This window comes from Pungitius pungitius, chromosome 9 (assembly GCF_949316345.1).
Source record: "Pungitius pungitius chromosome 9, fPunPun2.1, whole genome shotgun sequence".
NCBI classification, from domain to species: Eukaryota; Metazoa; Chordata; class Actinopteri; order Perciformes; family Gasterosteidae; genus Pungitius; species Pungitius pungitius.
The window spans coordinates 20,471,252-20,492,139 of record NC_084908.1 but is presented as its reverse complement, the minus strand read 5'-3'; the positions used below and the strand labels follow the sequence as shown (position 1 = coordinate 20,492,139).

The 20,888-nt window shown below is 53.9% G+C and overlaps 3 protein-coding genes across 3 annotated transcripts; 1 reads left to right on the top strand and 2 right to left on the bottom strand.

The window, feature by feature from the left end:
- LOC119218033 (carcinoembryonic antigen-related cell adhesion molecule 5-like) overlaps positions 1–20,888 on the bottom strand; it is an 82,554-nt gene that overhangs the window by 26,601 nt on the left and 35,065 nt on the right.
- On the top strand, positions 192–6,571 carry zbtb45 (zinc finger and BTB domain containing 45). Of its 2 annotated transcripts, none has more exons than XM_037471946.2 (6): positions 192–798; positions 1,774–3,103; positions 3,320–3,454; positions 3,775–3,915; positions 4,383–4,656; positions 4,916–6,571. In XM_037471946.2, the coding sequence occupies exons 2-6, from the start codon at positions 2,036–2,038 to the stop codon at positions 5,320–5,322; spliced, it is 2,025 nt and encodes a 674-aa protein (XP_037327843.2). In that variant the 5' UTR covers positions 192–798; positions 1,774–2,035; the 3' UTR covers positions 5,323–6,571. The 2 variants fall into 2 exon arrangements, with proteins under 2 accessions (XP_037327843.2, XP_062420208.1); XM_062564224.1 differs by having other exon boundaries at positions 1,771–3,103.
- dla (deltaA) lies at positions 10,280–15,607 on the bottom strand. The gene is made up of 11 exons (XM_037471934.2): positions 15,104–15,607; positions 14,682–14,984; positions 14,284–14,344; positions 13,880–14,137; positions 12,976–13,036; positions 12,717–12,847; positions 12,351–12,520; positions 12,026–12,242; positions 11,145–11,925; positions 10,928–11,036; positions 10,280–10,824 (listed from the first exon to the last, which is right to left on the bottom strand). Exons 1-11 carry the CDS (start codon positions 15,170–15,172, stop codon positions 10,819–10,821), a joined length of 2,166 nt encoding a protein of 721 aa, XP_037327831.2. The 5' UTR covers positions 15,173–15,607; the 3' UTR covers positions 10,280–10,818.

The following is a 20,888-nucleotide window of genomic DNA, read 5'->3' as shown; positions in this document are numbered from 1 at the left end:
GTGTAAGTGGTTAAAAACCAGACCAATGAGTCTGCATTATTTAGTATTCACTAAATACAAACATAGACTTTAGATGTCAGAACACAATAAAAAGAGCCTGTCACACCTCACTAGACACATTCTACGTGTCCCATCGAGCTGCAGATCCTAGCAGTCTCTGCAGCATCCGACTCACTTGGAGAGCTGAAGAGGATCCTGCAGACCTGCCCCCCCCCCCCCAGGTTCATCCCACCGGTGCACACGCAGACACCTGCTAGCCTCCTTCACACCTGGGAAAACAAAACAATACCTCTAAGACCAATATTCAGCTTGTTTACATTATTACTTTTGTAGCCAATGCAGTTTAAATATAGTATTAACTCCCTCCTATGCAAGTAACACAAAACATTTTAATAAGATGTATAAACCAGGCTGAGACAATAGCCAGTGTTCGCGTGCATCCTTCTTTTGTGACGGAATGTCTCCCGCAGTGTGTGCGTGGGTGTGAACAGGTGCGTGTGCATGCATTATGTGTGCATTGACATCTGATGGCTGCATATTAATGCCTGCACGTATTTCTACTACTTTTTTTGAATATGCAAAATTATTAGGTTTATCTTTAGCTCGCGTTAACAAGGAGAAACTCCACGACCCCTCCTGTTTGCCCCTCTCTGTACAGTGTGTGTGTGCGTGCATGTGCGTGTGTGTGTGTGTGTGCGTGCAGCTCTCAGCAGGCTGCGCTGCGTTGGACGGAGGAGCTTCCTGCTGCATCCACTGCCTGGAACTAAAGACGCGCCGAGCTGTCACCGCACACCGCAGGTATGCATCCCCGATTAAAACACACGATGACCCGACGGACCCCCCCCCACCCGAACCCCTCCCCAGGAGTGTCCCGTCCACGCGCTCCCCGCAGCAGAGCAGAAGGAGGCGGCTGCCCGCTAGCTGCCATGCTAACTTAACTAGTTGTTTTCTTCTGCTCTTTTCCTCTCGCGCTAGCTAGCTAGCTAGCTCTCGAGCTAGGTTAGCATCGTGTCGGAGCGTGGGTTCGGGGGGGGGTCCAATAGCCGCTTTTACGTGGTGCCAGGCACGTTGCCATTCTCCGTTCGACCTTTACTGACCCGCGTGCGGTGCTCTGGGTCACTGTTGACGCACCGGTAGCGCGCAGAAACGTTTGCATTTAGGGCGCATTGCGTTGCGGGAGCGCAGCGGCTAATGTCAACAGCTAACGCCGTTAGCTAGTTGGCGTTAGCCTCCGTTAGCTCCTCACCGCCAACCTCTTGTTGCTGCAGGTAACCTCTGGCGGGAGGGGGCACCGGTCGCGTCTAACCAGCCCGAGTGCTTCAACCCTCCGGCGTCGGTCACCTTCCGCCTCGCGGGTCCGTGTCCGTGTGTTTTATGGCCGTTAACGTGGTCTTTGGGCGCTGCGTTGAGCGGCCGAAGTAAAGTGACCCGCGGAGCTGTGGTCGCGTGTCCAGGTGACAGGTGTTCCGGATGCGGCACGCGCCTTGTCTGATGGTTCATTGGTCGCCGTGTGCGTGGCTGAGACTACGTGACGTGTAATGATTATTAGCTCTTGATTAATGGAGCAGAACTGCAGGACAACTAGAGTCGGACGTGCTGAGAAACGCGCGTCACTATTTCCCCACATTAGAACCCAAATATGTTTATAACATTCCAGAGCCTGCCATTGGGAATCCATGCTGTATAAATGGCCATTTAATCAAACTTCAAAGTTTTGGGCTTTATGTTGATTTGCTGAAGCATTTAATCCCTTTTGATGGTTTCTTTCAGCAGAAGTGAAGAGGCCGTGGAAACTGTCCCTCTCAAAGGCAGCTCCTCACACACTTGAAGCCCCCCCCCCCCCCCCCCAAAAAAAAGAAACCCCACCGCACCCATGGCTGTTTGACGGGGACGCGGACCCACCGTGGCCCATGCCCTCTGCCCGTTTGCCTCCCTGTCCTCCTTATCCCTCAAGCTGACGCAGAACCCCAGACACCTGCCCCCCCTGCCCCACCCCCACCCCCACCCGGCCCCCAGCGACTCGCCGCCTCCCGCCATGGTGTCGGGCACCGAGACCGTGCACTACATCCACCTGCACAACTCCAGCCAGTCGGTGCTGGAGGCGCTGCGCACGCAGCGACGCGAGGGCCTCTTCTGCGACGTGACGGTGCGGATCCACGACGCCTCGCTGCGCGCCCACGCCTGCGTCCTGGCGGCCGGCAGCCCCTTCTTCCAGGACAAGCTGCTGCTGGGTCACTCGGAGATCTCCGTGCCGCCGCTGGTGCCCGCCGAGACCGTGAAGCAGCTGGTGGACTTCATGTACAGCGGCTCGCTGGTGGTCCTGCAGTCGCAGGCCCTCTGCATCCTCACCGCCGCCAGCATCCTGCAGATCAAGACGGTCATCGACGAGTGCACGCAGATCATCTCCCAGAGGAAGGCGGCGGCCACGGCGGCGGCGGCTGCTGCTGCCGCTGCTGCTGCTGCGGCGGCTGCTGCGGCGGCAGGAGGAGGAGGAGGAGGAGGAGGCATGCTCGGAGGAGTTCTCCCAAAACAAGAAGAGCGTGGCGGTGGGAAAGGGAGAGAGAGCGGCGGCGGCGGAAGCTGTTCTGTCGGCGGAGGTTACGCAAACTTCCCCAACTTCATGGCTGAATGCGGGGTCAGCAACATGGGGGGAGGCATGGGGGGCGCCAGCGAGAGCGGCCCGGGCCCGATGGAGCAGGCCAACACCGTGAGTCTGATGGCGTTGGGCGACATGGGCCCCGGCTCCATGTGTGGCGGCGGCGGCGGGGGGGGCGGCGACGGACACGGACTGGGCTCCGGGGCCGGCGCCATCCTCATGAAGCAGAGCTCCAGCTGCACTCAGGACGTCCGGTACAAGCTGCGGGACCTGCTGGCGCAGACGGCCAACGGGGCCGGCGGCGGCGTCGCGGGGAACCTGTCGGCAGGCTGCGGCGCCGGCGTGGACGGCCTCCGCGGCAACGGCGCCGACCTCTCCGACGACCTGGTGGCGATGGACCGATACAGCGAGGAGGAGGACCTGGACGGGAGGGAGCGGGGGAGAGACGGAGACAGAGACAGGGGGGCGAGCCACAGCCGCAAGCAGAGGCAGCCGCTCCGACTCCAGGTAGGGGGGGGGGGTACGGGAAAGGGTTGCCTTGGTAACAGCTCTCAGGCATGCGGAGCGGCAACGGCTTGCTTTCCTGTTTCTTTTCGCTGCTTTCTCCCCTCTTCTGGCGCTGCATCGGCGTATTAAATTCACCGAGAGGTTTCTGCACTTTGCACAAACGAGGAGAATCACTCCACTGAACCTGGACTTTTCTTTTGGTGACTTTGCGTGCAGGTGCTGGGGGGGGAAGGAGTGGTGGTGAAGGACGAAGGCGTTCAGGACCCAGATGGGTCCGTCTACACCTTGGAGGAGGAGCGGCGGGACGGACAGCAGGACGGCTCACAGGAGTCCATGGCCGGCTTTGGACAGGTGGGTTTAACTGGGAGGTGAGCTGATGGGGAAATAAGTCGGGGGGGGGGGGGGGGTCCATGCCGCGGCCTGCTGTACCCTGCAGACTACACAAGCAGGAAGGATCCAGCTTGTCAGACGGGACCGGAGGTGGAACAATCTGCTGCACGTGGGAGGTGGAGATGACGAGTTTTTCATGTGATCGTCAAAAATAATCTGAAGTTCTTTCTGTGAGAACAAAATATCCCCAAAAACGTGTTGAAAGCAGCGTTTGAATCCGTACGATACGATGGATACGAGTGCTGTGACTTCATCTCGTGTGTCTGTGTTTGACGCCTCAGGATTTCTACGACGAGCAGGGCGTGTTTTCGGAGAGCTTCTGGCCGCAGAGCGAGCCTCCTCAGGCCATGGCCTTCAACCCCAGGGGGCGGGTCAACAAGCCGCTGACTCCGCCTCCCACCACGCAGTCCATCAACAACCAGGTGCACGCCGGTCGTCATGGCAACGACACAGGCTATTTATTCACAGCCGTGCTCAAGAATAAATGCGATTTATTCTGGGACCGTCTCAGTGTCCCTGTGGTTTGATTTGAGCATGATCCATAAAACTAAAGCTTAAAAGAACGGTTAAATTGTGATGTCAGATCATTCTTTCTTGACTTTGATGTCGTTGAATTCAGGTAACTGGACCTTGAATGTGGACTAAAACACAACATAAATAGAGATAATAATGTATATTCAAGCTATTTCTTCTCAGGCAAAATAAAAGCATGTTATCTTAAAACCGTAAACAAGACAGATTTAGCAAGACCAGCAAAACACATGCTGCCAAATGTATTGTCATTTCATTCCAAAGCAAATCGGCCTCATCTATTTACAAAAATATAAATCAATAAATGCAAATAACCATAAGTTCATTATCACTTATATTTCCTTGTTTTCGTCCTCAGCTTCTCTTCCAGTACCCAGTGAGCCAATCGCAGCCTGCTCCCTTCTATGTGGGCGGGCCCATGGGTGGGATTGACAGCATGGCGGGGTCCGAGCCCGCTCAGCAGGCCCCGCCTCCGGCGCCCATGACCCCGGCCCCGCCCCCCTCGGCCTCCTCCTGCTCCGCGGGCCCCTCCCCTTCCTCCCAGGGATCCGAGACCTCGTTCGACTGCACGCACTGTGGCAAATCTCTACGTTCCAGGAAGAACTACAGCAAGCACATGTTCATCCACTCCGGTGAGCCACACCCACCCATCCAGATGTTCCCCTCTGAAACAGTTCAAAGACGACGGTATAATTTACTGACTCTGAGCGGAGCCTGAACGCATCCTGGTGTAACTGAACGGACCCTGTTTGGTAGCCGCTAGCGCTGTTAGCTTTCCTCCTTTTGACTCTGATTGTTGTCGCGTAAATCACATATTTTAAAAACAATACCGATCCGGACGTCTGTGATGATGCAAATAACCCCCCCCTCTCCCTCCCCCCCCCCCTCCAGGTCAGAAACCTCACCAGTGCTCCATCTGCTGGCGCTCCTTCTCCCTGCGCGACTACCTCCTCAAGCACATGGTGGTGCACACCGGCGTCCGGGCCTTCCAGTGCTCCATGTGCGGCAAGCGCTTCACGCAGAAGAGCTCGCTCAACGTGCACATGCGCACCCACCGCGCCGAGCGCACCTTCCAGTGCAACGTGTGCCAGCGGGCCTTCACCCACCGCACGCTGCTGGAGCGCCACGCCCTGCAGCACGCCCACCACGCCCCCCAGGGCCAGGGGCGGGCCGCCGACATGACCTCACCCAACAAGCATAGCCCTCCGGCGCTGGGGGGCCCCTCAGGTATGGCCGGCGTGGCCGGCATGGTGGGGGGCATGGCCAACATGCCCAGCCACGGAGCCTCCTCCACCTAGGGGGGGGGGGGAGGGGGGAGGCAGAACCAACACTAATTGGATCCTAACAGCCTTGATCTGTTGTCCAGGTGGGGGCGGGGGGGTTGCCATTGTTTTAGCTCAACGACACCTTGGAACAGGGTTCCTGCACAGTTTGATCATTGTGTGGATTTTAAAGGAGTTTGGAGGGAAAAGCACAACATTTGTAAAAAAAACAGTTATTTCCTGTGTGGTGACCTTTGTTGCCGTGGCGACTAACCATAAGCCAACAATCACACATCTTCTGGAACAGCGCACAAATCCTTGTTAGTTTCTTTGTTGAACTTTAGTGAGAATGTGCAGGAACCCTGTTTCAATGACACCTGAGTCACCAAAGAGGTGAGGAACACTGAGCAGCTTTGGGAGGGGGGGGGGGGGCGTAGGTGTTTCTGGCTGGAGGTGGGGATCGTGGGAGATGTGGAGATGCAAGTTAGTGGAAATAGGGCGGGAGGGGGGGGGGGACTGCAGGTCTTCACTTTCAATTCACTTAATTCAGCTTAACGTTTTGAGTTTGCTCACATCAACAAAGTGCGTGAAATCAAATGTGTGGAGGCGGAGCTTGTTTACAACAGCAAGCTAATGCTAACGCTAATGTCAATGCTAACGCTGTTAGCATTGACATTAGCTTTAATTAGCTTTTAATTATTATTTTTTTCTTTATACACAATACGCGACTGCCTGTCTTGTAAACCACTACAACTCACACTACAAGGTTCTGTTATCTACACCCCCCCCCCCCCCCGAAACCAGCTTAAAGCGTCATTCTGTGTAGTGACCAGCAGGGGGCGACTCCTCTGCTCCCATAGACGTCTATGAGGAAATGACTCTACTTCTGTGTAGTGACCAGCAGGGGGCGACTCCTCTGCTCCCATAGACGTCTATGAGGAAATGACTCTACTTCTGTGTAGTGACCAGCAGGGGGCGACTCCTCTGCTCCCATAGACGTCTATGAGGAAATGACTCTACTTCTCTCTTGATTTATTCCCTCAGTAAACATTGTAAACATGAGTTTATGGTCTCAGTCTCTAGTTTCAAGTCTTAAGAACCTCGTTGTTGTAAAACTTCTCCCCCTCTTTTGTTTTTTTATTCCTGAATTAACTGAATTGAACGTAAATTCAACTTTTGGCTGACGAAGAAGGTAGTTGATGAGTGTTCGTCTGGAGGAAAGTAGCCCGAGCAGAGTGAGGCTCCAGCAGGGAGGAGGAGGAGAGGAAGGAAGGGGGAGGCAGGAGAAGGAGGAGGAGGAGGGGGAGGGAGGAGGAGGAGGAGGAGGAGGAGGAGGAGGAGGAGGAGGAGGAGGAGGGGGAGGGAGAGGGAGAGGGAGGAGGCGTGAGGCACAACAGCAGGATTAAACTTCACCACCATCCATCAGACAGTTTGTAACATTCTCCCCCGGCGGATCACTTACCTCGACCCAAAACGAGCCGGCGGCGGCTCGGAGGGACACAAGTTTCTCTTTTTGAAATGTTTGGGAAACGTTTCAGCATGTTTTACACACACACACACACACACACACACAGACACACACACACACACACCTACAATTACCTCGTGGGCCAAAGACAGGCATTACACTTCACATCTTTTAGGCTGCATCAGAACGAAGGAACAGTGACGACTAAAGCTACGATACATCCGTTTACTTTGTTTTCTTCAAAAAACTCTGAAAGTACTTCTATGTAAAAAGAAAAAGGAGAAATTCCTGCACATCGCTACGACGCTCGGTTTTGTTATTTGTTGCTCATGTGATTCTTTGATGCAGAATTAAGGCTGAACCTTTAAAAGAAAAGGAAATACTTTTAACGTGAAAGAGCCATTCAGAGGAAGTTGAAAAACTTCAAATCAATGATTTTTATTGAGTGTTTGGGTGTGTTTGTCTTTCGGGGCTCTGGTTAATAATAAATGGGAAGTGTTTGTTGCTTAAAAAAAACAGAAACAATAAAATCTTTTCTCGCGGCACTAAAATAAAGAAAAAATGTTTTAGTCAAACTAAATTAATCATGAAAATGTACAATCACCCCGACAGGTTTTGACAAAGTCAAACTCGTGATAATAACTGAATTGTCACTTTAATATTTATTACAATTTGATCTCTATGCACAATTAAGTTTGCACGTCATGTAGATGTAGATGTTCTCGTCCCCAAAGCATTCGGCCCAGGTTTGGTTTTGTTAATTTTCTTTTTTTTTTAAACCTAAAAGGAGATTTTAAAAGGTTTGTAAGTGTCCCTGATTTTTGCTCTTTTCGTTAATGTTTGTTAAATCATTTTATGACGTCCAGTAGTTACACAAAGCTTTGTGACACACCTTCGGATTGACACCATTTGACCAAAACATCACTTTTTAAATTTTCATTTAAAAGGTTGAATTTGGATTTCAGCATTTAAAGTAATGAGTAAAATATTGACATTAAATGTCTTTTAAATGTCTACGTGGAATAAAACCTGCTTCCTTACACGGAGCCAAGCGGCACAACGATCACAGTGTTTGGAGGTTTGGTTTTTGTTAAATGGAGGAAAAAAGCTAAATAGATCAAGAGAAGCTGGACTGAAATTCCTCCGACTGACTGTTGGTTATAAGCTAAATGTTATTAAAATAAATACATTTAAAAAGACAAAAAAAAAAAAAACATTTTACGCCAAACTTTTTGGTGCTTTTATTATTTTTCTGAAATATTTACCTCAGTTGCCGACCGGCCGCCGCTGGCTTGTGCGTCGGTGCGTATTGTGCGACCCTTGTACAGTACTGTAGTGTGTGTGTGTGCTTTGGAGCCACGTCAGCGCATCGTGACGTACTGTCTGCTTTGCCTTTTTATGCTTTTTGTTTCAACGCGACGGGAGGTTGACAGGTTGTTTTTCTACATTAATATTTCTTTTAACAGAGGTTAAATATGTCAGAAGAAGTAAGGACAAAGTCATTTTATAATAAAAGGAAAAAAAATCACACGTCATCGTAAAACCACATCTTTTATGTATTAAAAAAAAAAAAAAATTAAAGGCATGATTTTAAATTTTTCTGAGAACATAGATGTCGTACTCAATGAATTAATTGAATTTTAAGAGTGATTTCAAAGATTTCTTCTCCAAATAAAGTCTTTTATGGCTCCAAGCCATTCGATTGGTTTTCTTTGTGTTGTTTTCATCATCAAGTGTGTTTGCTGACTTGAACATCTACCTTCGTGAGGACATTTTAAAGTCAAGAACATTTTAGTTTGGGGGTTCAGACTTTGATGGTTCAGGTTTAGGGTCAAGGTTAAGGGTGAGGTATTATGTCAATGAGTGTCCCCACAAGAATAGAAGAACAGGCTTGTGTGTGAATCATACCGCAGGTTTCCAACCACTGGTTCTGGATATCAAACCTTAAATCTTAAATTTAACCAAATTATTGCGGATTAAGTATCTGATTTGAAAATATGAGCCACGTTGTAATTATTCTTCAACGAGGTTCACTAAAGTAAAGTCTGATAGTTGATATTTGTTTTTTCGCCTTTATTTATATAAATGATCTTGTCCAGTAAGTGTTTGTATATTCAAGTATCAATTAGTCAATTAGTAAAGCTGATTAAGCTATTCATTTTGTTTTAACCTTCTTAAATGTGAATACATGTTCTTTGGTAAAAGTATGTGACAGTAAACTAAATATTAGGAGAGAACAAAAGTTTTAACAGACATTTGCTGTTTTTCTTTCGTCTTTTCTTCTCCACTGTGTTGCTTTTGTGACGAAACATCTAAAAGCCTTTTTTTTGGTGGGTGATCCCTCATCTCCGGGCTGAACTCTGTCCAGAAGGCATCTGTTACCCCACAACATCTGTTCCTGTGACTCTCTTTTCTCCCAGCATGCCGAGGGACACGCAGGCTCTCCCAAGGGTGGCCTTTTGTGTGCCCCATTGTCAATTCCATCATTGTCTGCTGAGGTCTGTTCCCATAATGCCGCGGGGCTGTAAACCCCTCCGGAGGGCCGGCTCCACCGGCCTGATGAGTTACAGTCGCCTGTGCCCCCCCCCCCATCTCCCCCCCCCCCCTCCCTCAATACAATCAGCGTCTTTGTGGGGCAATTAAGGGAGAGGACTGAGGGGAATTTAAAGAGGTAGTCGGGGAGGGGGGGGAGAGACGCCACGTTTGTCCCCCCCCCTCCCCCCCCTCCCCCCCCTCCCCCCCCTCAGAGGTGACTTGACGGCGTTGACCCCGTCGACCTGCGCCTCGCGGCCCTGAATCACCTGCGTCGCTCTTTGGGAGGACGGATGGCGAATGTAGCGTGAGGACATTGTCTCTTCTGTGAAAAGGCCCCCGTCTCCAGGGAGACACTTTACACTTGTGGCAGCGGGCAACAGTGTCGCCATAGAAGAGAGGGGGGGGCAGGGGGGGGGCGACAGATGTTGCTGATTAACTCACAGACCCCAGAAGAAGTGATTTTTTGTTCAGATGGACAAAACAAAAGTTTGGACGCAGTTAAAATTTCACATTTAGCAATATTTATTTGGAAAAATAGTCTTGGCTAATTCCTTCATTCAAAAACGGTAAAGGAGGAGGCAACATGACAATTTGTACAGTACAATCCCTCTTAAATAACATTTTTCTTTAAAAAAAAAAAAAAAGTCCCATTGACCTGAAGTGCCTTTGCAAATATCATTTAAAAAAAATAATAATTAAATAATCATCACATACATACAATACAAAATAAAAATAACACAAGATCATTAAATTAACTTAAATTAAATCATAATTTTAAACTTTTTTCTTGTTTTTTTCTTTATTTTACAAAAAGCACAATCTGTATAAAAAAAGCAACATTGTTTCGTTTTATTTAATTAACAAAGTTTTCATGTCCCAAAAGGAAAAGAACAATACTATGTCATAAATGGTTTGGAGGACTCGGGGGGGGGGGACGCACTTCAGTTAACACAGTGATCAAGTATACGTACGGTCCTCACGGGTGGGGGGTGGCGGGGGGGGGGGGTAGTGACGGGTCATGTGACACAGCCCGTGTGATCAGCCTCGTGAGAACAGGCCAGTATGGCCGAACATCCACCGCTTGAAGCCGCGGCGTGAAGGTTACAGAAGAAAGGCCCGGGTGCAAATGTTGCAACAACAAAAAGGCGTTCGCCGCGAGACAGAGTCCTCTTATTTTTCTATTCTTTTTTTTTCTTCTTTTTTTTTCATCTTTTCTAACTTCCCTCTAGAGGGCGGAACGGAAAGCTAAGTGGCAGTTTACTTCCAGCCGTAAAACACCTCACTCACTCACTCATTCATTCATTCATTCATTCATTTAGTTTTACCCGCCGGTTCTCGCCCCGCAGGCCGCCGCCGCCTGCGCTCGTCTTTCCAGAAGAGAAACCAGCTCGCTCTGAATATCAGTTAAACGTCTCGGTACCAGCAGCAGTCTCGAGGCGGGACGCCTCCCCCCAAAAAGGGCTAGAGCAGCATCTGAAGGAGTATAAAAACTCTCCCATGGAGCAACGGAGCAAACGGGCACACCTTTGTTACACCTGAGGACACAAGGACAAAGGTCAGCGTTGGTTTGACCCCCCCCCCCGCGGGCAAAAATACAGAAGAGAGAGAAACAAAAAAAAAAAAGAGGAGAAAACTCACCTCGGTTGCAATGATACATTCGTCCTTCTCCTCCGACATCACAAACACAGATTTGTACTTTGTATCCGCACATGCAGACATTTCTGGGGCTTTCTTTTCTGATGCATCGCTTCGGGGGAGAAAGAAGGAAAAGGCTGTTAATTTTTTTTTACCTCCCTGACCCCCCCCCGCCCCCCTCCCCTCCCCCCATGATCAATATCGCCTGATCGATATTTACCATTTTAAACGTTTGCTGCGTTTCTCCTGGAACTCGAAGGAGTCCGGCGCCGCGCTCTTGTCCTCGCAGGCCGCCTCCAGCAGGGCCTCCTTGGCCGCCTGCTCCAGGTTGACCTCGTGCACCAGGTTGTAGTCCGCGGGCGGGGGGCGGGCCTTGTAGCTCCTCCTCCCCCCCGGCGGGGATCCCTCCTCGCCGCCGCAGAGGTCCATCTTCTTGTTGATGTTCTTGACGCCCGGCGTCGGCGCCGCGCCGCCCGCCGGGTCCCTGTCGCCGCCGCGCTGGCAGTTGTTGGTCAGGTTGTTTATCGTCTCCCCGTCGCCGGGGGCCTCCGGCGGCCCGCCGCGCTGGACTTTGGAGCGGAAAAATCCCACCAGCACGGCGCAGCCCGCCAGCAGCAGCAGCACCAGCGCCACGCCGGACCCCACGGCCATCCAGGGCACCTCCGACCCCCGGATGGCGGCGTGCTCCGGCAGCAGGAACTGGCAGTTCCTGCCGCCGTAGCCCGGCACGCAGGCGCAGACGTAGCGGCTGTTCCTCTCGTGGCAGGTGGCGCCGTTGTGGCACGGGTTGTGCTCGCAGCGGCTGATGGGCGAGCTGCAGTTGCGGCCGGTGTAGCCCGGCGGGCAGCTGCAGGCGTAGCCGTCCAGACCCTCCTGGCACGTGCCGCCGTTTTGGCACGGGTAGGCGGCGCACTCGTCCCCCGTGTGGTCGCAGTTCATGCCGGTGAAACCGTCCGGGCACTGACACAGGTACGAGTTGACCAGGTCCACGCAGTGGGCGCCTGTTAGGGGAAGGGGGGGGGGCAGAGATTTGGGGGGGGGTCAATGTTTGGCCAAACACCAGGCTGCCGTCTCGGGCCGGAGGACGCCGCGGGTACCTACCGTTGGAGCAGGGCCCCGAGGTGCAGTGGTCGATCTTCTTCTCGCAGGTGAAGCCGGCGTAGCCCCCGGGGCACTGGCAGAAGTAGCCCCCGTCGGGGTTGTCGGCGCAGCGGCCGCCGTTGGAGCAGGGCCCGTCGGCGCACGTCATGGCGCTCAGCTCGCAGTTGTTGCCGTAGAAACCGTGCGGGCAAGTGCAGGTGTAGGTGTTTTCCAGATCCTGTGGGTACAAAACGAGACATCAGGCGTCACGCTCCCGTCTGCGCGGTGGATTCGGTTTGGCACGTTTTCTCCCTGGAGCGGGCGAGGGAGGGGGGGCGACACTTACGGCGCAGCTGCCCCCGTTGCGACACGGGTTCCCGGCGCATTCGTTGACCCGCGTCTCGCAGCTGGCCCCCGCGAAGCCCGGCCGGCAGGTGCAGGTGTAGCTGCCCTGGCCGGTGTTGCTGCACGTGGCCCCGTTCATGCAGGGCTTGTGGTGAGTGCAGTAGTTGAGGTCTGGAGAGAGACACACAGGGAGGGGGGGCGTGGGAGGGGGGGGGGGGGTTGTTAATGCTGTGGCCCAGTCTGGTTCCTGTCCTGCTCCCCCGTGACACAAAGTCATCCACGTGCTTTTTGTAAGATTCTGCAAAACTACGGCAACTGACCCCAATCAGTGCTTTCTGGTGCCCCCCCCTCATCACTCTCTCCTCACCTTGGTTGCAGAAGAGCCCCCCCCAGCCCTCCTGACAGTTGCACTGCCAGGGCTGCTGGCAGGTCCCGTGCAGGCAGCCCGGGTAGCGGATGCACTCGTCGCAGTAGCGGCCTTTGAATCCCACTCTGCACCTGTTGTTGTCCAATTAGGAAAGGGGAGGGGTGGGGGGGGGAAGAACACCGGTCAGTCCACTCACGTTACCTCCATGCGCCCCCCCCCCCCCCACACTGAATTAGTGATGGACCCAGAGGAAACTCACTTGCACTCTCCGGGTTTCTCACAGAAGCCGTGTTCGTCGTCGCAGCCGGGCAGGCAGATCGCTGCAGAGACACAGGAGACCTTTATTAGGGACAGCGTGTTTACTGCTGGGGGGGGCGAGTGGGGGGGGGTGGGGGTGAAGACGCATAACCTGCATCTCAGTATTACTGTTAAAGAAATAAAGGGGGGGGCTCCTAAAACCCAGCGGCTGTTGCCTTAAAACTCTCCTTATTGCAAAGTATTTTCTGTTTAACAGTTCTGAGACAAAGGAGGGAGTGTGTGTGTGTGTGCGTGTGCGTGTGTGTGCGCGCGCGCCACACTCACATTCACACACGGACCCCCTCAAAAAGCCTCCCCACCACCCTCTCTCTTTTTTTTTCTTCTTCGCTGCGGGTCAAAACTCTTTTATTCATTCCGTGCACACGCACACACACACACGCACACACACACACACGCACACACACACACACGCACACACACTCCCCTTAATGTCTCGGATTGGGGCAGATAAGAGTGGACAGCTGGCGAGTGTGTTGCCAGTGCGCGACAGCTGCTCCATTGTCTCCTCCCTGCCGGCAGCTGCCCACTTCAAACAATACCCCCCTCCCGCCCCCCTCGCCTCGGCCAATCGGCGCCCGGCCCCACTCCCACGGCAGCGAATCGGAAGGCAGCATGTAAATGTGTGGCACGCGTGAGATTATTCCCCCAGAAAACTTTCCTTAGAATAAATCAAGTGGTCGTGGGTGTGTGCGAGGAAAGGGGGGGGGGAGAAGAAGGGGGGGGGGTGTTTACTTCACTTTACAGTCCCCCGCGTGGAAAGTAACTTTTTAAAATACGTTTCTTACAACTGTCCCTTCAGATCACAGTTCCCCCCCCCGCCCCCGCCCCCCCGCGCAGGGACTCACGTTCCGTGCAGTACTGCCCCTTCCAGCCGGCGTCGCACACGATCTCCCCGCGCTCCCCGCAGGTGAAGTGGCCGAAGGCGTCGTCCCTCGGCCGGCAGAACACCGAGCAGCCGTCCCCGTAGTAGTGCTCCTCGCACACGAAGCGGTACGCGTAGCGGAGCTCCGTCCCGCCGCCCGTGTGCAGGTCCTGGGACCAGTCGTCCCCCACCGTCAGGTGCCTCTGGGTCGCCATGGTGCTGACGACGCGGTCCGGGTTCTCTGGGGTGCACATGTGGGAGGCGGGCTGGTTAAGGAGGGGGCGGGTGCGTGAATGGCATAAAATATTGTTTCATTAAAAAAAAGGAGGGGATGTGGAAGGGCCGGGGGGATGAGGGGGGGGGGGGGCAGGGTGTTTGTTTCCATACCTGTGGAGAGGTCGTCTCTGGAGTCGGTGTGTAATGCCTCGATGATCAGCGAGAAGGTCCCCTGGGAAGACAAATGGCTTCATGAGACAGGTGGCCGGCGGAGACAGGAGGCCGATAACATCGAGCCCGAGGCGCCCCCCCACCCCCCCTCCAAACACTGACTGCTGAATGCGACCCGCCTGACGTCATCCCGGGACACCGAACCCACTCACCAAAAACTCTCTCCCAGCCCGGGGTCTGTGCTCGCGCAGCGTCTTTTCTACGCACAGATACCACCCCCCCCTCCCTCCCCTTGACCCCCCCTCCCTCCCTCCACCCGGGACAAAGTGGCGCGATTTCGCTGCCGTTCACTGGAGCAACAACAAAAAAAGAATAGCAACAGACGAGGCCGCGCTTACCGGCCACGTGAAGCCGAAGTTGATCCGGATGGGGTTCGTGAACGCGCTCTCCGGGATGACGTCAGGCACCTGGAACGAGTTGGAGCCCAGCACGGGCGTCACGGCGCCGCCGTAGGTGCACGGGGGCTCCGGCGAGGCGTTGGGCTGGTAGTGCTTCAGGCAGATCCTGAAGAAGGTTTTGCACTCGCACTGCTGCTGGAAGGAGGGGGTCAGCCCCCCCTTGCAGCAGTTCTTGTTGCCCTGCACCCCCTTCTTGTTCAGGAACTCCTGCAACTTCAGCTCGAAAACTCCCGAGCAAAACCCCTGCGGAGGAAAACAGCGAATTACCCCCGGCGTCGGGACAGAGGGGGGGGGGGGCACGGGGGGGGGGGGTAGATGGTGATGGCTCATTGTTGTGGTAGGAATAGAGGATCGTGTCTTACCTGGCACAGCAACATGGACATGATGGCGAGGCTCAGCGGGACGGCGCGCCCCATATTAAATAAATACATAATAAATAGTAAATAAATAGAGTAGAAAGTCTCGGGGGGGGGGTCCTCCTCTTCAGTCCCTCTGGGGAGGATGCATCGAGCACGTTTCTCTGTTTCTGGGGTAGTCTTTTTTTTTGTTGGTTAAACTGTTGCCGCTGTCAGCTCTCTGTCATGTCCCGACAGAAGGAGATAAATCCCAAAACCTGAAGAGATCAACAAAAGTAAAAAGTCACACAACAAGCACTAAAAAGAAAGAAAGCTCCTCCGGTTCCGTCGTAAAGCGTTAATCCAGTGCGTAAAGAGAGGCTCCTTGTTTTCCCTTTTGTTTGTTTGTTTGTTTGTTGGGAAAGTGACAAATGTTCGGAAGTGGCTTCTTGTTGTTCTCTTTGAAGGTCTCGGTCCAACACAAGGACGGCTTTGTGTCCTTCTTCCTCCCGAAGTGTCTCCTCACTCCGCGCTGCGCGTCTGTCTGCGGCCGAGGCGCCTGCAGCCGCTTATATACGGCCGGACACATGCTATGGTAATAACATGCAAATGGACCCCCCCCCCACACACACACTTCCCCCGTCCTCCTCCCAATCTGGCCCCGCTCCCCACAATGGGATCCCATGCAAGAATACCCCAGGCAGCCCCCCCCCCCCCGCGGTACAGCGTTGATATCTGAGCAGTAGAGACACGTGCGGAAGTGTTTCCCCCTAAAAGGAGGAGAAACAGAAAATAAAGGTTAAAACGCGAGGGGGCTTTACAGCTGACTCTCAGTAACCTGTTGAGGACGTAAACAGAAAGGGGGGGCGTGGGGGGGGGGGGGGCGCGGTGCGCGGTTTGTAGGATTCAACCTCAGAGCAGAATGTGACTTTTTGTTTGTTTGTTTGTTTGTTTTTGGGAGAAGTTTCCTTTGAAGGAACAAAGCGTCGTTCCTGAAGTGGCGCGTGCGCAGGTCCCCCCCCCCCCCCCCCAGCTGTTGCCTCACTGGACGAACCTCTTTGTCCTTTTTGCGTCATAGGATGTTTTTCGGGGGGGTGAATGAAAGTGACACAAAAAAACAGCTTGAAGTTGATTGAAAAGTTGTAAAAAAGCCCAAAATAAATATTTCTCGGCCTAATCCGCCACTCCGTTATTTGCCCCCCCCCCCTCCCCACCCCCCCTCATCTCCTCTGCATGTTGCTGTCGGTGCTTTGTGGGAAGAATCTGCTGCTCAGAACCGAGTGGAAGCAGCAGAGAACATTCCTGGGCAGAGGAACCGCGTCTTTATCTCTTCTGCCCTTCTTCTCGTGCTCCGGGACACGGCTTGTGTGTGCATGTGTGTGCGCGCGCGCGCCCCGGAGCCGCTCGCGTGGCCGACATGAGGGGGGAACTTTTGTTGTGTGTCGTGTGCGCGCGGCGCAGGAAGAAGTTTCTCCCTCTCTCCCCCCTCCTCAGCTGTATGCTAATCCGACCAGCACCTGCTCTCCCCTCAATAACAGCGTGCACGCGCCTCCCTTAGCCCGGCGCGCGGCCACGCGTCCCATACACAATACCCGTCCCTCCACATGCACACACAGGCTCGCACGCGCGAACAAACATAACTAGAAAAATATCTTTTTGTCTTTTCTTTTTGGTCTTGTTTTCTGCTTTAACGAGGGGGGGTGGGGGGGGGGGCAGAGAGGCAGCGGTCTATTGCGTCACTGTCTTCAGATATGCGCGTTGCGCACATGCAACGTTGCCCCCCCCCCTCTTCAAAAAGTGACATGCTTTCCCTTTCTCACCCACTTTACCTTCGCTTGTGACGTCACATAAGGGCCGATGGGTGCGTGCTTACTGGTTACACACACACACGGTGACCATCCCAAATAAAGTGACACGGAGACGTGCCCGGTGCTCGGTGCACGCGCGGATCCGTTAAGTCACGTGGACTCATGAGACGAGAGGTGTGCGAACCACACGGAGAAAATGAACTGGTGGTTTGGCCCGAAGATAGACCACGTGTTTGATTACACAATACTCAATCTGAACCGCAGAGAGGCCCAACCAGCATCTCTGCCCCCCCCCCCCCCTGTTTAACTGGAGTGCTACTGTAGGGGGCTGCTGTAGTTTAACTCCTGCACACCACAACAAGATGGTGACTCGGGATCCGACAATTCATCCATTCTTTGCGCTTTAATTTACATTGATTGTGAGCGCGGGGGGAGGATGAGGGATGGAGGGAGGGGGGGGGGCGGTGTCCTTCGGTGAAGGACCACGACACGCCTTTAGACGCGGACGGACCCTTACAAGCCATCTGCCACTACACCCTCCCCCTCCCCCTCCCTCCCTTCCAGAAAACGACGTTTATTTCCTCGCTACCCCCCCCCCCCTCCCTCCTCCGGCCTGAAGCCTCCACCGGGCTCCGTCTACACTCAACTGGAAGCATGTTAGGGGACCTGTAACGGTATGGGCCCTCCGGGGCCATATGGCGAGGGGGAAGCCAGGAGGAGAGACACCACATGGTCACTCGTGGGAACGTAAACACGGCGCGCATCACACGATATCGATCATATGAAGCGCCGATTGGGGAAGAGGGGAGGAAGGGATTGGGATGAGGGAGGTGAAGGGGGTAAGGGGGGTGGGGGGGGGGGTAAACTGCGTGGCAATCAATCGATTTTCTTTTTCACTGATACCTCATCAGTGTTTTTTTGTTAGCAGCCTCGGCGTGAAAGCTTTCACTGTGGCTTGGTGGTTCCGTCCCTGATGCGGGAGGAGCTCACCAAACCAACACCATCAGGGTATGAGGAGGAGGAGGAGGAGAGGGTCGGGGGTCGTGCTAAACTAAAATCCTCAAGGAAACGGCGATTTAGAACCAGCACTTTCTCAGGAGGAGATGCTTTTACGCACCATGAGGATGAGGATGAGTACGCATTAAAAAATGAAAAGTTACTGCAGTATTTACAATGATACTTCTTTATTTGATAATGATGTCATGATAAATGAGCGGGCCTCTGAGTGCGTGCTTCGTGTACCTCACTGCGTCGGGAGTGGGTGTATTGTTCGGGGTTTGCTTTTGGACCCTTCCCGGCTGGTCCTCCCGTTTTACCTGCTGAAGCGCGCGGATCAACAGGCTCCTTTGTGTCCAGATCAGATTACTGTGGCCAGCTGCTGGGAGAAGGGGGCCACAGGCCAGACCCCGCGGCTCCCCAGGGCTCCTCTGCGCCGCGCGATGCTCCCCACGGCTTCCCACGGCTGCGCGAGGCTCCGGTCCGGGCTGCTGGCCCTCATTTGCATACACGCTGTTCTCCTGGAGACGTGCTGGGCTTCGGTTTATGGGAAGAGTGCCGCAGTAATTACGTGGGGGGCCCAGAGACGTTATAACTGTGTGTGTGTGTGCGTGAGAGAAGGGAGGGGAGGGGGGGGGGGGGGGTGTGTGGACGCACTGGGGACCTAAGGGGGAGGTGAAAGGGTGGGGTGAGGGGAACTGTACGTGGCCAGTCGCGTGCCAATGTTGATGAAAACACATCTGCCGCCCCCCCCCCTTCCCCCCTCCCTCCCCCCGGGGGCCACAACACGTGCACTGCGAATAAAATCGATAAACAGCGGCGTGGTTCCACACACGTAGAGAAGCTGTAGAGCTTAACAAACATTTAGAATAAACGTCATGATTCTCTTTTGACCTCCAAGAGGGACTGAAAGTCTTCTACATGAATCTAAAATTAGATTTTAAAAAAATGCCCTCTCAGAAAAGTATTCAAATAGGCAACAAAATAACAAAAAAACAAACGCAAAAAGTGGAATCTGAGCGCACACGATGCTCTAAATGCTCTCAAGACGGAAGTTCAAAGAGGTCTGGGTGATAATTACGTGAATCATTTGTTGTGGTTGGTAAAAAACATTCATGGTCCCCAGAGGGATGAATCCTGACTCTGATGAGCCTCTCGCGTCCCCTCTAGCGCCACCATGGGGTTCACATCTGTGGTTACAAGCATAAACCTCAAAGCGGGCTGCAGGCATTCAGCCCTCATGTCCAAATGCTCTCAGCTCTCAGCCAGAGCTGATTGTAAAAGTCCGAGAGCACACTACGCTGTTTGCTGAGAGATGGAACGATAACGCAATGAAATCAACAAGATCATAAAACAATAAAAAGGCCCATCAGTCCATTACAGACCTACCTGTGTGTCACCTGAGTGGGAACCAGTTGGCGTTTAAACAGTTCGATTTGTTTGACCAAAACCAGAAGATTTACTTCAGCGGTGAAGATGGGTGAAGATGATGGAAAACTTTGAGAAGTGTTTGATGATCAAAACCTTTCAGGTCAACCGGTGACCTGAAGACTCGGAACCGAGCTTCTGTATCTGATGTTGACCTTTTATTTCATTTGAGGCGCAGAAGAAGCGTACGCAGTCCTCCTTTTGTCCCCCTTCTCTCATGTCCCATCGAGGCTTAATCACCAATATGAAGGATGACAGAGTAAATGGAGGAAGTCCACCCCCCCCCCTCCCCCCTCCCTCCCTAACTCTCCCTCTCTATCTCCACAATCATGAGCATCTGCCCAGCAATGAACAGATGTAGGCACCTGCGTTTGTGGGCTCACATATGCGCACAATCCCCCCCCCCGCCCCCCCTCCCCAAACCCCCTTTCAACCTTCCATGGGACCCGGAGCCGACCACAATGGGGGGAGATCAGGGATGCAGTAACCAAATACTGCCTATCCCCCCAGGACACTCGCTCTGTTAGAGGCATTGTCACCGGTTATATCAAGTGGCTGCACCAAACAATCTGCTGTATGACTGCTCATTTGAGACATAACATAATTCAGAGGGACAGGGGGGGGGGGGGGCAGGTGGGGGGGGGGGGGGGGGGTTACAGAGGTGGCTGCCTGCCGGATTTCTATGGCTCCAATATGGTGGGTGTAAGTGGTGGGTGTTTTAAACAAGTGGGGCTCAGGTTCTCCTTGCACTCCTCGGGGCTTGATGGATTGAATCTCTCGCGATAAGTGGCCGTTGGGCCGGTTGGTAGGACCCGGGGGGGGCCGGGGGGGCGGCAGGTGCTAGCTGGGGAGGGAGGATGAAAGAGAGGTAGGGTGGGTACAGGACCAGGTTACAAGCAGAAATAAAAAGAGCCTTGTTTTTGGAAAGAGGTCCCAGATAATGGCGCCATAATAGACCCCCCCACCCCACCCAACAACCCCCCCCCCCCCCCCCCCGCGTCCTGTCTCCTATCTCTCAGCTGCCGCTGGACGACAGAGGATCCACACGCACCTGTTGTCGTCCCCCCATTGTGTCCCCGGGTTAGTGTTAGCGCGCTACACCTCAGGAATGCTCCCCGTCCAGAGGCCGGCTGCTGGTCCCAGGAGAGAGCTTACCCAGGGAGGGTGTCAGGAGGGGGGGGGGGGCGACCCAGCAGGGAAGCTTTAGAGGACAAGACAAGGCGAATGAGGGTAGGTGGAGGTGGGAGGGAGGGGAGGGTGCGTTCCTCCGAAGCAAGTGTCCTCTCTCGCTCTCTCTCCTCCGCCCCCCCCCCCCCTCCAGGGGCCTGTCCAGAGAGCCCTGTCCTAAATCACTGGCCCCCAGGGGGAAGGCTCTCCATTGTGCAGAGATGGCCCCTGCAAGCTGGGCCGCCAGCTGCCACTGCTGCAGCGTCATGCCCCCCCCCCCCCCCCCCCCCCAACACACACACACCTCCTCCCAGTGTACCCCCCCCCCCCCCCCCGCCCCCCCCTCCACCTTCGGCACCATGACAATGCTCCCTGCACCCGGGGCCACAGGCCGGCAGAGAGCATTAAAAAGG